The 16022-nt window shown below is 52.1% G+C and overlaps 2 protein-coding genes across 7 annotated transcripts in view; one reads left to right on the top strand and one right to left on the bottom strand.

Annotated features, from left to right (window-relative positions):
• C77080 (expressed sequence C77080) overlaps window positions 1–4745 on the top strand; it is a 41827-nt gene extending 37082 nt beyond the window's left edge. For all 4 annotated transcript variants that reach the window (NM_001285867.1, NM_001033189.3, NM_001285865.1 and 1 more), the window contains exons 6-7: window positions 7–2508; window positions 2846–4745. In NM_001285867.1, the coding sequence (NP_001272796.1) occupies window positions 7–2508; window positions 2846–2868 (2525 nt within the window). In that variant the 3' untranslated portion in view covers window positions 2869–4745. The remainder of the gene's footprint in view (window positions 1–6; window positions 2509–2845) is intronic.
• A 337-nt stretch (window positions 4746–5082) lies between these two features.
• Window positions 5083–16022, bottom strand: part of Yars (tyrosyl-tRNA synthetase) — a 29507-nt gene continuing 18567 nt past the window's right edge. Inside the window, exons 7-13 of one of the 3 annotated variants that reach the window (NR_160965.1) lie at window positions 14536–14671; window positions 13740–13830; window positions 10239–10374; window positions 9568–9665; window positions 8904–9097; window positions 7504–7645; window positions 5083–5892 (exon numbers count right to left, since the gene is read on the bottom strand). Coding sequence is in view for 1 of the 3 variants with exons in the window: in NM_134151.5 (NP_598912.5) it covers window positions 5782–5892; window positions 7504–7645; window positions 8904–9097; window positions 9568–9665; window positions 10239–10374; window positions 13745–13830; window positions 14536–14671 (903 nt within the window). In the remaining 2 variants the exon portion in view is untranslated. Of the gene's footprint in view, window positions 5893–7503; window positions 7646–8903; window positions 9098–9523; window positions 9666–10238; window positions 10375–13739; window positions 13831–14535; window positions 14672–16022 lie in introns of all 3 variants that reach the window. The other 2 variants (NM_134151.5, XR_376292.2) reach the window with 2 other exon arrangements.

The raw sequence follows: 16022 nt of genomic DNA, 5'->3' as shown, positions 1-16022 counted from the left end.
TTTCAGGCCTGCGGAACAACCGTGAGGCACCGGGCACTCCACAGCCTCCTGGTTCACGGGACGCTGTCCGCATCCCCACGGTGGATGGTCGCCCCGGTCTGGCCTTAGGGACAGGGGTCCGAGTGTCCCTGCAGGCTCTGGAAGCAGAAACAGAGGCCGGCACAGATGCAGAGGCTGTCATCCAGCGCCACATCGACCGTGTTTACCACGATGACACGCTTGTTGGCCGATCCACGGGAGCCCGGCCACCGCCACTGACGAGGCCAATGTCTCTCGCAGTGCCTGGACTGACAGGAGGAGCAGGATCTCCAGAGCCACTGAGCCCAGCCATGTCAATCTCACCCCAGGCCACCTACTTGTCGAAGCTGATCCCGCACGCCGTGCTGCCGCCCACCGTGGATGTGGTGGCCCTGGGCCGCAGCAGCCTGCGCACTCTGAGCCGTTGCAGCCTGCTCTCTGCCAGCCCAGCTTCGGTTCGCTCCCTGGGCCGCTTCTCCTCGGCTTCCAGTCCACGGCCCCGCAGCCGCAACGCTTCCTCGTCCAGTGACAACTGGAGCCACTCTCAGTCCTCCGAGACCATTGTGTCTGATGGTTCCACTCTTTCCTCTAAGGGGGGCTCTGAGGGCCAGCCAGAAGGCTCTGTAGCTAGCAATAATGTGGCGCCCCCTCCTCCAGGCGGTAGTGGGCGGGGCTCCCCCAGCGGGGGTAGCACTGCGGAGACCTCAGACACGGCCAGCATCCGAAGCAGTGGGCAGCTGTCTGGCAGGAGTGTGTCCCTGCGTAAGATGAAACGGCCTCCCCCGCCTCCCCGCCGGACCTACTCCCTCCATCAGCGCGGCTCCGCAGTGCCTGATGGGCCCTTAGGGTTGCCGCCCAAACCTGAGCGAAAGCAGCAGCCACAGCTGCCTCGGCCGCCCACTGCGGGTGGCTCTTCAGGGGTGGGGGCAGTATCTTGTCCACCCAGCTCAGCAGGCACCTGGGGCTCTGGCTTGTCCCCAGGTGGCTCCAGGCGTCCCCCACGTTCCCCAGAACGGACACTTTCACCTTCAAGTGGCTACTCGAGCCAGAGCGGTACCCCAACTCTCCCTCCCAAGGGTCTGGCAGTTGCCCCTGCTTCCCCAGGCAAGGCTCAGCCCCCCAAACCAGATCGAGTGACATCCCTTCGATCTCCTGGGGCCTCTGTATCCTCTTCCCTTACATCTCTGTGTTCCTCTTCTTCAGACCCTACTCCTTTAGACCGCTCTGGCCCACAAATGTCTACCCCCTTGAGTGACAGGTTCGTCATACCTCCTCATCCCAAGGTGCCTGCTCCTTTCTCTCCACCACCTTCCAAGTCCAAGAGCTCGAACCAAGCTGCTCCTGTTCTGGCTGCCCCTGCTGTGGCTCCTGGGCAGGTGTCCACCATCGACACCAGTCCTGCATCCCCTTCCATGCCCCAGACAACCTTGACTCCAGCCCAGGAGTCTCCTGTTGCCTCCAAAGATGAGTCACCCCCACCATCCCCACCCCCATCTTACCATCCACCCCCACCACCTACTAAGAAGCCGGAGGTGCTGGAGGAGGCCCCACCTCCTCCGGAAGCTGCTGTGGAGATCCTTCCAGATCCCAGCTGGCCGCCGCCACCACCACCTGCACCTGAGGAACAGGACCTGTCGATGGCTGACTTCCCCCCTCCTGAGGAGGTCTTCTTCAATGCAGGCCCTGAGCTTGGCCCTCTGGAGTCCTGCAGCTCTGAGGCTGCCGTCCCCCCAGCTGCTAGCTTGTCCCAGACTCCTCCGCCAGCTCCACCTCCTAGTTCTGGATCAGAACCTCTGGCCAGGCTCCCACAGAAGGACTCAGTGGGCAAGCACAGCGGGGCTCCCAGGGAGGATTCGGGCACGCCTCTGGTCACACCCTCGCTCCTGCAGATGGTCCGGCTTCGCTCTGTGGGTGCTTCCACAGGGATTCCGAACCCTTCTCCGGGTTCATCGGCCCCTCAGAAGCCTCTGCGAAGAGCCCTGTCTGGGCGCGCCAGCCCAGTGACTGCTCCCTCCTCTGGGCTCCATGCTGCCGTCCGACTCAAGGCCTCTAGCCTGGCTGCCAGTGAGAGTCCTGCGAGTGCTCTGCCCACTGGAATACCCGAGGCAGAGCCACGGTCGCCACAGTCTCCTGCCTCCAAGGCCAGCTTCATCTTCTCCAAGGGCACCAAAAAACTGCAGCTGGAGAGGCCCGTGTCCCCCGAGGCCCAGGCTGACCTCCAGCGGAATCTGGTGGCTGAACTTCGGAGCATTTCAGAGCATCGGCCACCTCCCCAGGCCCAGAAGAAGCCTTCCAAGGCTCCCCCACCAGTGGCCCGCAAACCCTCAGTGGGAGTCCCTCCTCCGTCCCCCAGTCTTCCCAGGACGGAGTCTCTTACTGCTCCATCCACCAATGGGCTCCCTCACGCTGAGGACAGGACTAACGGGGAGCTGGCGGAGAATGGAGGTGTGCAGCTGGCTGCTACAGAGAAGATGGGCTCCCCTGGTTCAGGTACTGTAGGCACTGGTGCAAAATCCGTTCTCAGAGGGCCCACCATAGGTGGGCATGCTCTTGGATCTACAAAAACTGATAGCAGTCTGAGCCTGGAGGGATAGTCGGGTCATGTGCTCTGGCAGCCGCCCGGAATAAATTTCAGTTTTGTCACATTATCTCCTATCTCACTTAGGTTTAAAATGGGGCGGAGACACCCACGATACCGGCTGTCTATAAGTGTCTAGCCTAGTGTCAGTGAAGGGACGGGATATAGGAAGGTTGGGTGAGGAGCGTTTTGGGGGTTTTGTCAGACCCCAGCTGGAAGGCCTGCTGAACCAATGTCCTTTTCTCACAGATCCACAGAAGAAACTGGTCTGACCGTCATCACTCAACTGGCCCTGCTGACCCATCCCAGGGATACAGTCTCTCAGGGACCCGAGCAGCTCCAAGGAACAGAGGATTTGGCAGACACAACCTAAGACAGGATGCCTGCGGCCTTAATCTCCACAGCCTCCATGTTTATGCAAGCCTGGTGTTGCCCATCCTCCAAGTGACCCCTCCCCTCATGCCTTTGCCTGAAAGGATTCACCTCCAGCAGCCCTTCAGCCTCGGCCTTAGCCTCCACTTGAAGAAGGTAGCTGGAGGGAGGGGGTGGCTGTGCCCCACCCCGGCCCCCAAGGCCACAGCGGTGGGAGGGGAGCAGAATACGCGTTTATTTTGTTTCATGTCTGGAATCATGTTTATTGCAATCTAGAATCAAAGCACTTTGCAAAGTGGCTGCATGTCCATCCTCCAGGGCTCACGAACCCACATTCCAAGAGCCTGTTTACACGGTGGTAGCGCCAGTGCTTGGTAGCCAGCCCCCAGCTGGGACCAGTCTGTCCACTCTGCCAGTCCAGTCCACTCCTTTCCTTAGTTCTCGGAGATGGGCAAGTCTCTCATGCCCACAGGCTCCCCAGGCTGCTGGCAGGAGTGGGGCTGTGGAATTCCAAAGCACAAAAGGTGCAGTCGAGGCTAGCCTTCCTGTGCCTCAACTCACCACCAACCACTCTCCTGCCTTCCAGTTCTGTCAGGTGCTCCTTCTAGGGGACTCATGGTGAGGAGAGAGAAGCCAGAGGAGGCCTGTGGGCACTACACTAAGAAACCAAAAACCAGACTAGGGAGCCATCTGGGATGTTGGCATGTTGGGTACCTGTCCTGTGACACTTGATTGTGCTTGGGTGGATGGGCACAGCCTCAGAGCCAGGAGCTCATGGGATGTGTCCATTTCGGCTTGGCAGGAAATCCTGCCAAGGTGTGGGGAGGGTCTGGCAGGGACTTCCTGGGCAGTGGGCCCAGGCCTATTCCTCAGAATCTTTCTCTGACCTGTCTCCACTCTCCGGTGCATGTCCTTTCTGCAGCTGCCTTTCTGCCAGGTGGAGGGAGCTGAGGGTTTGTGGCCAGGATGGGGAGCCAAAGGCTTATGTTACTACCCCAGGCTCTTCTCTAGAAGAGGGGATAAGCTGTGATCTTTCCAGCAGGCCGGTGGCTATCCCCAGAGAGCAGCCTCTGCTTTCTCTTCCTAGAATCTCATGACTTGTACCACCTCGAGGTGAGCCGGAGTTCCTGTAGGCTCCATGGCTGTGCCTCCTTCAGGGCCACCCTTTGAGTCTTTTCAACGGGGGCTCCAGCCTGGCAAGAGAGCCTGCCAGTAGCTTCTCCACTACCAAGACGGGAGCAGCACGCTACCCCATTACTGACCTTGCTGTCAAGAGCTGGGGAGATGGGGTGGAGTCCAGGCCCCCTAAGCCCTCCTGTTCGGGCTGCTTGTGTTCTCTGTCTTTCCCTGGTCCGTGTGTGATGGGGAGCTGCTGCTGGGAGGGAGGACAATCAAAGTAAGCACTGTTCTGCCCCACGATGCAGGATGCAGGGTCGCCAGGGTCGCTGGAGCTCTTGCCCTGGCTTGGGTTCTTCTCTGTGTTTCCCCACCGGGTGGGCCACAGTACAAAGAAGGAAGGAGAGTCTACAAGAGACATCTCTGTCCTCTGGGGTAAATGAGCTTGACCTTGTGCAAATGGAGAGACCAAAAGCCTCTGATTTTTAATTTGCATAAAAATATTAGAAGAGAGAAATATATATCTATATTTCCTTACTTTGAGTCTTTGATATGTCTCTATAAACAATCCTTTCCCTATGCCTCCTCCTCTGAAGCTTGAGTGAGACACATGACAAAGCTGTGTTTCATTAAAAGGTATTAATTAAATGATTGAAACTTGGCTGTGACTGCTGTTTTCCAGACATCGGCAGCAGGTGATACTGGTAATACGTGGTAACAAGGTTTGAGGAATGCACACCTCATGCTAGCGTGAACCTAATGCTAATGAACCACAGAAGGACCTGGCTGTGGTAGGCAGGCCAGTGCTCTGGCCCACGTGAGATGGTGTCCTGCCTACTGACACAAGCCAAGGGGACACTCGGGATGTCCGTTACTTGTCCCTGCCTGTCTCATCCCAATGTGTGGCTAAAGTCAGTGATCCCAGGTTAGGTAAGCGTAGCAGCTGCCCTGCACTCACACTGTCTCCTGAGATGATGCAGCTCACGAGACTCCGTGCAGAAAGCCTTTTCAGACACTTTATTTGAACTTGACAGTGGCGGTTAGGGATTTGCTTGAGATGCTTTATGGAGTATCTCACATTCTGAAGAAAGCTCCACAGTTTCAGTCCATCTCCATCCTGCTGCTAACACAGCTGGCTTGTTTAGGGAGTGTCCAATCTAGCCAGATCAAGGGAACCCCAAGAGAGCCAGGGCAAGTCCTGCCTCTGGTGCCAAGCCTCAGGTTTGGAAGCCTGGAGAATGCTGCCAGCCCTGGAGAGCTTGGGAGACCTCTAGGCTCTCTTTCCCTTCTTTTCAAATCCCACAATTTCCTGACGGGGAGAAGCTGTAATTAGCTCAGACCAGGCACTCGATCTCAGCTAGTACAGCTGCAGGGAAAACCCCATGGAAACTTGGGAACCAGTGTTTTTCCAATTACAGGGACCATGGAATAAACTTTTTCTGTGGGTTCTATTGAAACCAGATTTCTCAAGTCAGCTGCCAAGGGAAGAAGGTAGGGCCAGTCTGCCGCTGGGCAGCATCTCCTTAGCCCAGGCACTCCGTTTCCTTTCAGCCAGGCTGGGTGATCCCACACAGTAGGAAGGTGAGCTGTCCCTTTCCAAGTCCTGCACCTTGTCAGCAGTTCAGACCTGGTGGGAGCGGGTGAGAGATGCAACAAGTCGAGCCGGCAGACGGGATGGTGGGAGGGCACAGAGCTGGCTAGCTGATGTTACCCCCTTTTAGTGATTTACAGGAGACGAATCCCAGCTTGGTCATGAAGTTGGTTTGCTTCCACTGTGCGATGCACTCCTCAGAAATTTTAAAGTCGGCCTGAATAAGACAGACAAAAAAATAATTAAAATAAAGGCATGATGGCGGGATACAACATTCTTACATTATTAGAATAAGCTGGCCCAACTTTTCCATTTGTCCTGGAACTCGCTATGTAGACCACACTGGTCTCGAAACTCAGAGCTCTGCCCGCCCATGCTGGGTTAAAGGTGTGCACCATCACAGCTGGGCCCGGCTTCTCAGCACAGTTCCCAAAGGCTTCTGTGTTCTTACCTTCTGATAAGCACATTTATATCCATGAGTAAGGAGGACAAAGACCTCTGGATCACTGATACCCAGCGCAGTACCAGGGTGTGCACTGAAATGCTACAGATCAAACCTACAGCCTTGCTTCATACCTATGCTGAGGGTCCTGCTGCTGAGCGTCCCCCAGGCTGCCTGCAGCAGGCTAACGGTGAATACATCGCACCATGAGCATGATCCCTGCCGCTGTTTAATGTGAGGAGATGGCTTCAAGCATAAGAAGCAGATGAACATGAATGCCCCTTGATCCAGCAAAAGACCAGAAGGAAACACTTGCGGATTTGTCTAGCAGCTTTGAGACAGGCCATTGTGTAGCCCAGGCTGGACTAGACCTCCTTATATAAGTCAGTCTGTCTCTAAGTACTGGAATTACAATGTAGGCACCAACACACCCAGCAGGACTATGGATAGTCTCATTTTTGGCCCTGTATTTAAGACAGTTTCTATGGTGTCTGTTCCATGGAGAGAGCAAATGTGCTATATGGATGCAATCTAGGCATGTAGGGCAGGGCCTGACACATGAGTAGGCGACTCCAGGACCACCTTTGTGTGCACTGGTGCGTGCTCTAAGTTAAGGTAGGTAAGAGGGTCTGCTTCCTTTTCTTCATTCATGTGCTGTGGGATGGAGGGTCAAACCTGAGCCCTTTGCCACACTTGCCCTTGGCTCCATGATTTCTGGTGACCCTGAGTGTCTTAGCAGGCATCTTGCCAGGTAAGATGTGGATAACATCCCGTCTGCTGCTCTCTCACACTGGATCAAATGGACAAGAAAGTGTCTCAAGTCCCTCCCTCACCTCAGTGCTCCATGTCAGTACTCAGCATGAGTGGGGTCCTGAGACTAAGCTCCTCACACTCAGATCTGAATGAGGGCAGATGCAGGAGAGAGGGAAAGACGCAGCTGCTGGTTTCAGTAACAGCACACTGCCCGGGGCAGCCTGGGCAAGGAGGGACAGCACACTGGGGCAGGCTGGGCAGAGGAGGACAGCACACTGGGGCAGGCTGTGTAGAGGAGGACAACACCCTGGGGCAGCCTGGGCAGAGGAGGACTGCAGTGGGTTGGACTGATGCTGCATGTGTCCTATAGCTAACATTGGTTTCTCAAGGTGTGGGTCACCCTTGAGAAGAAGATGCAAACACGCACTCAGGTGAGCCACGTGACCCTTCTCCCCATTGTAACTGTCAGTAAGACTAGAGCCAGTGACTGGGCAGTGGAGCGAGTAAGGTGGCACCGGAGGTTTGAGAGGAGGTTGCCTGGCGGGGGGTGGGGTGGGGATGAAGAAGCAGAGGAAAAGGAAGAAGGAGGAAGAAGAGGAGGATTTTTCCAACAAGAGGGCACTAGCGTTTTACCTGCAGCTTCTCAAAGACTTTCTTCTTGGGCTTGAGCTCCTCATCTGGCTGGCCCTTCTCATAGCCCTGTACGAACACTCGTTCACCAGGAGCAGAGCCAGCAGGAGGGTCCAGAGGTTCAACCTGGCGGCTCACCCCTTCTCTGGAGAGACAAGAAAAGGCAAGGTTACGGATTCCCCTCCCAACAGCTGTGGATGCTAAAGTGAGCTGGAACCTAAAGGGATTTAGGACGCGCTCAGCGCTGTAGCCCAGAAGGTCCCCATCACCTTTCCACATCCCTGAGCATGTAACCAGGACTTTCCTTCTCCTGCAAGGACTCTGTGCACAGTTACAACATGCCTGCATCCTGGCTCCACCTCTTCCTAGTAGTGAGACATCTTCAGTTACGTTTGTGTGTTTGGAGAGTCTCATGTAGCCCAGGCTATACTTGAACTTACTATGTAGCTGAACTGATTCTCAGGCTACTTCTTCCCCAGTGCTAGACTGTGGTGTGGATCACCATGCTCACATTTATGAGGTGCTGGAGATCCACCCTGCTCCATGCCAACTAAGCCTGAGCCCCACCAACTGAGCTTCATCCTTGTATCTGGTGATACAGGCTCTCACTGTGTAGCTCAGCCTGGCCTGGACCTTGAGATGCAAACCAGGCTTATTAAAGAGATGCCCCTCTCCCTTTGTCTCCCACGTGTTATGATTAAGGTGGGTGCTGCCCAGCCCAGCATCCACTAATTTTTATTTTACTCTTAATTATGTAATCAATTCTTCCCCCTTTTCCCCAAGACAGGATTTCTTTGTTGCCCTGGCTCTCCTGGAACTTGCCCTATAGACCAGACCCTATGAGACTCAAACTCATCCTGCCTCTGCTTCCTCTGCTAGGATTACAGGTGTGCGCCACCACCGCCTGGCAATTTTCTTTTCTTTTCTTCTTTTTTTTCCCCCCGAGACAGGGTTTCTCTGTGTAGCCCTGGCTGTCCTGGAACTCACTGTAGACCAGGCTGGCCTCAAACTCAGAAATCCACCTGCCTCTGCCTCCCAAGTGCTGGGACTAAAGGTGTGCCCACCACCGCCCGGCTTCTTTTTTTTTTTTTTTCTTCCTATGTAACTCTGGAACTCACTATGTAGACCAGACCTGCCTCTGCCTGTGCCTCCCAAGTGCTGGGACTAAAGGCATGTGCCCCCTCACCTGACTACCCATGTAATTTTACTTTAACAGTCTATCTGGACACAGATGTCTTACTCACAGAACTTGTATAGCAGCCCCTTTATGCCTCATCTTTTAGCATCATCAGGAAGGGAGCTGTTTTCTCAGGGCTTGCACGCGGCATACAGGAAGACATCCTACAGACCAATCCTCGGTCTCTCGCCCTCCCCTGGGCCTGGCCCACCAAATCCTCACTCACACAGAAGCACACAGTAGCATGCCCTGCGAGTCCACGCCTCTCATCTTCTGGGGTTTCAGATTGCACAGCACCACCACCAGCCTGTCCTGCAGTTCTTCTTTGGGCACAAACTGTACGAGGCCGCTCACCACAGTCCTGGGTTCAGCTTCCCCCACATCAATCTTCTCCACATAAAGGCTATCTGCATCTGGGTGCTGCCAGCAAGAGATTCTTGTCAGAGGGCCAGAGAGGGCTCCGTGGGTACAGGTGCTTGCTACCAAGCCTGACCACTGAGTTAGATCCCCAGAATAGTCCTCCCAACCCCCAATGTACAAATAGATAAACGGGGGATGCCCACAGTGGAGTGGATTAAATGCTGGTGAATGACTGGGAGACATGACCTGTCTGCAAAAGGGAAGCCCCCTCCTCCCCACAGATCCACAACCCCACTGTAAGAGGCCAACCTAAGGTAAGACCTAAAGCTGGTCCAGGCAAGCTGGTCCATCCTAGCTGGGCATCATGATGGCCAAGTTCCCTCTGTTCCTGGCTGTGTACTAGGTTCAGAGGCCACCTGCAATTAGACCCCAGGGACACTACTTCCCATCTCCAGCTAGGTTTCCTACAGATGGAAACATACAAACCTAACCCTTCTCTGCCTCTCTGGGATGTGGTGAGGAGTGACTACCTTCTCCACGCTGAGGATTTTGCCCACACGGATATCCAGCCGGGATGGGATGACTTCCTCTGGTTCTGAGTTCTTGGCAGGGCCTTTGGCAGGAGGCTCTGGGAATGAGAAGAACTCCATGGAGTCAGACTCTCCCAAGACTTCCCCCATCCCAATGGCAGGCCAATACTGACAGCACCAGATGAGGATACTGAAGAGTCCAGATCCTATCCACTGAGTCATACTTTAACACGGGCTCAGCAACCCTGCAGAAGGGACTTCATCCCTCCCCCCCCCCCCCCATCTTTTCTCCATCATTAGGCCAGAGGGCAGGACCTGTAGTGGTCTGGCCACCTCGGGGTATTTCTACTTATAAAATCCAGGCAGAATTTGCGGAGTCTATTCTGGAAAGGTCACATGAAGTATCTATGGCAGTACCTAAGTGTCACGGGTAACTGTATGGCTAACTCATGAGACAGAAGCGGAGAAAGGAGCCCGGAGCCTGTGAAGGTGAGCTTTGCCGTGAACAGACGGCCATTGTGAATACCAACTGTAGACAAGTTCACTGAACCCGAGGCAGGCTTCTAAGCGTGGTCCCTCCCACACTAGCCTCTTAGCAGTGCTGGAGTAAGAGCAGGCAACCAGCTCAGTGTCAGGCAAAGCCAGCCTCAGGCTTTCCAAGCTGGACTTACTCTGCTTTGAAGGATCTGGGTAGGCAGCACTGGCCAGCTTCTTCAGGGCTGGAGTATTAAACTTCTCTCTAATGGGGTCCAGCAACTTGTTCAGGGCGACTTCAACAGAATTCTTTAGGTCTCCAGGGTGTACGACCTGCAGAAGTAAACAAGGCCCGGTGAGAAGAGGCCTGGACCCCCGAGTATTAAAGAGGTGACATGGCAGACAGAAGTACGTTCCCAGCAGTCTTGAGCCTCACAACACTCTTATGACAGCGTAGGACAGAGAAGGGTAACTGGTCTCTCTCAGGCGGGTCTCACTATGTAGCCTAGGTTACCCTCCAACACACAGGCTTCCTGCTTAGCCCCATGGAATGCTGGAATCACAAATGTTTGCCGCTGCATTCAGCCTGACCCAGGTCCTCTGACCTTGAACTCTGTTCTAGCTTATGGGCTGTGTAGGCAGAGTGTGCTCATTATTCTGATTCTCTTAGTCTGTTTCCGTCATTCTCTGAGGTATAAACCAAACATCAGCCACTGAAAATGTTCACACAGGAAAGCCTGAGCCTAAAGACTGAGTTACACATACAAGCTGCAGTTAGAGGTGTGATTGGACCCCTAACCCTTTTGTAGGTTTTATGTGCATTGGTGTTTTGTCTGCATGTCTGTCTGTGTGACTGGGCATCTCTCACCTGCAAGGCTGGTCTAAATGCTCTAAAGTCTGCGCATCGATGGGATAACAAAAGAAATTCCACATGGGACCTGGTATGAAATGCCACAGTCAAAGCACAGGTACAGGAAGGCTGGAGAGACTGCTCAGTGCTTAGAAGGGCACTTACTGCCCTTGCAGAGAACCCAGGTTCAATCGCCAGCACTCCCAGGGTGGATCACAATACCATCCATGACTCCAATTTCAGAGGACCCTCCCACATCCTCTTCTCATTTCTGTGGGCATCAAGTGTGCTTGTGGTATACATACATACTTGTAGGCAAAACATGCATGACATGCAATTAAGGAAAAAAAAACTTTAAAGGTGCAGACACACTAAAAATTCTCTACAAAAATCACCTCTGTGCATATGTATCAAAAGATGGCCTAGGCGGCCATCACTGGAAAGAGAGGCCCATTGGACACGCAAACTTTATATGCCCCAGTACAGGGGAACGCCAGGGCCAAAAAAGGGGAGTGGGTGGGTAGGGGAGTGGGGGTGGGTGGCTATGGGGGACTTTTGGTATAGCATTGGAAATGTAAATGAGCTAAATACATAATAAAAAATGGAAAAAAAAATCACCTCTGGGGGCTGGAGAGATGGCTCAGCAGTTAAGAGCACTGACGACTCTTCTGAAGGTCCTGAGTTCAAATCCCAGAAACCACATGGTGGCTCACAGCCATCCATAATGAGATCTGGCGCCCTCTTCTGGGGTATCTGAAGACAGCTACAGTGTACTTACATATAATAATAAATACATTATTATATTAGCTGGAGCAAGCAGAGCTAGAGCCGAGCAGAGGTCCTGAGTTCAATTCCCAGGAACAACATGAAGGCTCACAACCATCTGTACAGCTACAGTGTACTCATATACATAAAATAAATAAATAAATCTTTAAAAAGAAATCACCTCTGGGTGTGTAAAATGTATATGAAACAATGGACTGTGTCTGGCCACATGTCCCAGATCTCACACTGTTTGTGTAAACATCCCCAGACCTGAAGAAATGTGAGATCTAAACCACTTCTGGGTTTTCCTTTTTTGAGACAGAGTTTTTCTGTCCTGGAACTGTGGACCAGGCTGGCCTTGAACTCAAGAGATCTGCCTGCTTCTGCCTCCAAGTGCTGGGATTAAAGGCGTGCACTGCATCTGCCCCCCCCCCACCCCCCCCCCAGTTTTTTTTTATGGATTTTGGATAAGGGATAGTAATTCAACCAGGGATTCAGAAACTCCTATTTTACTGTGTGTCCTTCAGTTACTGTTTTGGACCTAAATCTAGCCTGGAAGGCCTTAGATAGGATCGCTGTGACATTAATGACATTTCTGTTTCTGATGCTACTCCTTCACTTCCTGGGGACTAGTTAATTTTGGACAAAAGCTTTAGGCCTACAACTCTGCAGATGTGAATTAAGATTTAGTTTATTGGTTGCAGTATCCATGCCATAAGTGCTCCACAGCCACTTGTCACTAGGGAGTGACTTCTGTCTCAGAGAGTGAAGATCAAAAATACTGAACACACTCGACTGAAATTCTACTATGGCAAGTGCTATGGGAAAAGGCGACTGCAGAGTTTTCCAGAAGCGTCCTTCTGATTCTGCTCAGCATTCCCACAAAGAACTGCTTCCAGGGGTGTGCTACGGTGGCCTGCTTCAGACAGCAGAGAAGGATTTCAGAGCCATGTTTCTGACACATTCCCTAATGGGCCACATGCCAGACCTCAGGGATTAGTCTCCTCCAGCTGCTGCTCAAACCGACTTACATCCAGTATTGTCTCCAAGCTGGCTCTCCAGCTGCTGACCCTGAGCTCTAAGGGAAAGGATGGCAAAGTCAAGGGAGTCAGGCTGCCTTCACCAACTACTGAGATTATTAGAAAGTTTCTCTTAGGTGGTTCATGGTGGTGCCCACCTTCTGTTTTGTTTTGTTTTGTTTTGTTTTTTCGAGGCAGAGTTTCTCTGTGGAGCCCTTGCTGTCCTGGAACTCACTTTGTAGACCAGGCTGGCCTCGAACTCAGAAATCCGCCTGCCTCTGCCTCCCGAGTGCTGGGGTTAAAGGCGTGCGCCACCACTCCCGGTCGGTGTGCCCACTTTTAATCCCAGCACTGAGGAGGTAGACACAGGCAGATCTCTGTGAGTTCCAGGGCAGCCAGGGATACATAAAGACCTTTTATTAAAGATCCAATATATGTATATAAATCTTTTTCAATTTTTAAAAGTTACATGTATATTTGTGTGCCTGGTACATGTACACTACTGCCTTTGGAAGGCAAGAAGATGGCATTGGAGTCTCTTGAGGTGGTGTCCCAGGCAGTGTAAGCTGCCTAATGTGGGTACTGGTAACTGAACCCCAGTTCTCTGCAAGAGCAGTAAGTGCTCTTAACAACTGAGCTGTCTCTCTCCTCCTCTTCCCCAATCCTGTCTTGCATTAGCCCTCTGGAGCCATGAGAAGAGAGCCCAGCTCTTCTTATACCCCAAGACAGAATATATACTGACATTCTGGCTAAACGTGACTACTTCTGTTTTCAAAGACTTCTTTTAAAATATTATGTGTATGAACATGTCTGGGTGTGAGTCTATCCTGAGCGTGGCCACGGAGAAGCACTCTTTATTGCATCGCCCCTTGGAGAGGACTGCGGATCAGTAACTTAGCTGTGTGCTCTTCGCCCATCTACTTAATAAAGTACTCGATTCTGCATCTAAGTCATTAACAAAACACAGCCTCCGTGGCTACCAAGACAGAGCTGTATGTTCACACAGGCTGGCAGCCGAGAGGGAGAGAGCTACCGGACTCCAGAGGTCTTCATCTTTCTCTAGCATTACCTCAGCAGCGAAGTCCTTCTCCAGCTCTAGGTAAACGGTGTAGGTCTTGTTTCCACCCCACTTCTCATCTCTCAGGATCACAAACTCTACAACATAGCAACAAACAAGTCAGGAACTGCCTGTTGTAACTCCTCAACCCAATGCAGAAGTGTGTGTGTGTGGTATTTAATGCCTTTTACTTTTACCAGGTGAGTCACCTCACCAGCCCTGGCGTTTGACTTTTTATTTCTTGGTGCTAGGACTAGCCCTAGGCTGATGCATGTTAAACATGGCCTCTCAGCTGAGTGTTTTTGTTCTCTAATAGATAAGCAGCCACACTGTGTATCCATCAAAAATCATTGCTTAGGAGCTGGGCGTGGTGGCGCACGCCTTTAATCCCAGCACTTGGGAGGCAGAGGCAGGCAGATTTCTGAGTTCGAGGCCAGCCTGGTCTACAAAGTGAGTTCCAGGACAGCCAGGGCTATACAGAGAAACCCTGTCTCGAAAAGCCAAAAAAAAAAAAAAAAAAAAAAAAAAAAAAATCATTGCTTAGAACTCTTTTGTATTCTAGTTTGACACGTCTGCCTCTAGTCTCATTTTGGATTCACCTCTTCAGCCTGACAACCCTCTAAAACTCCACCTGGTAGTGAACACAACTAAGGGACAGCCCAGTCTCACAGCACACATTTTGTATATGAAACCAGGGCAGCCAGTCCCTGCAGGAAGAACCTATGACAATTTTAAGTACAGTCACAGCAGGACCTGGATCTTTGAGCCCCGCCCCTAAGCACCACGTGGGGGGAGACTCTTACCAGACTTGAGGGGAAAGAGGACATGCTTGATGAAGGACAGAACCCCGTTGTTCTCCACATTGCCGGGCTCACAGAAGGCCTTCTTCAGCTTTTTCTTCACGTCCTCCTTCCGATCAAGGAGGTCGATTTTGGACTCCTAGAAGTCAGGAGGGAAGAGACCTCTTGTGGTAGAAAATGAGAACACACTCAACTAATATTAACACACACAGTATATAATTTTTAAAAGTTTACTTTAATGAAGTCTAATCTATCCATTTTTTCCTTGATGGATTATACACCTTTTCTCTTCTTTTGAGCTAGGACTGCACGTAACCCAGATTGATGTCAAACCTGCTACGGATGTTCGTGAACTGATCTTCCCGTCTTTACCTCTCCAGTGTTAGACATGCAGGTAGGTACTGTTAGGCCTGCTTCATGCAGTGCTGAGTTAATCCCAGGGCTTCATGCATGCTGGGTGAGCACACTACCAACTAAACTATGTGTATGTCCTACCTACCCACCCACCCACCCACCCATCCTGAGTGTATGTATGTGTACACATGTATGCAGGGGACTATAGGACCAGAAGATGGTGGCTCCCCTGAAACTGGAATGGCAAGTGGTCTTGAGCCACCTGTTGTCGGTGCTGGGAACTGAACCTGGGTCCTCTACAAGAATGTGTGCTCCTAACCACTGAACTATCTCTTTAGTTTCATATAAATTCTTAAAATGGTGTTTATTTGTTTGTTTGTTTGAGACAGGGTTTCTCTGTGCAGCCCTGGCTGTCCTGGAACTCACTCTGTAGACCAGGCTGGCCTAAACTCAGAGATCTGCTCTACCCCCCAAGTGTGTAGTGTGTGCTACCACTGCTCAGCAAAACAAAATTTATTTATTTATTTTTCCCCAGAGTTGAGGACCGAACCCAGGGCCTTGCGCTTGCTAGGTAAGCGCTCTACCACTGAGCTAAATCCCGAACACAAAATTTTTAAATAAAGATTTTAGTTATGTGAGGTGGCACAACACTCATTAACAGTTTGAAGCCAGGACTGGTGAGATGGCTAAGCAGGTAAAGGTGCCACCAAGGCTGACTTATAGTGTCCATATCCCTGCCCCAGTCTCCAGAGTGCTGAGAGTACAGTATCACCAAGCCCAGCACAGTAGGGCCGAACTTTATCACAGCCCCAGGAAGAAAGAAATGCGCTCGTTCTGGTCAGCAGCAGCACCGGTGACAAGATGGCTGCTGCCTGGCTGCTGATGTGCTGAGTGACATAAGGTCATCCTTACAGCACAGCCATTTGGACTCTCCAGCTGGCTAGGTTACTGTTCTTTGCAGTCTTCAATCCATCTTTTGCTGGCGTCTTCTAGATTCAAGAAACAGTTGTGTGTGTGGAGGGGCCAGCAAGATGGCTCAGTGGGTCCAAGTGCCTGATGCCTTGAGTTCAATCCCTGGTCCCCTCATGGCAGAGAACCAGCTTCCCTAAGTAGTCCTTTGACCTAGACACATGGGC

Source organism: Mus musculus, chromosome 4 (genome assembly GCF_000001635.26).
Source record: "Mus musculus strain C57BL/6J chromosome 4, GRCm38.p6 C57BL/6J".
Lineage (NCBI taxonomy): Eukaryota > Metazoa > Chordata > Mammalia > Rodentia > Muridae > Mus > Mus musculus.
Note: the sequence above shows the minus strand (reverse complement) of the source record. Positions and strands in the feature narration are given on the sequence as shown.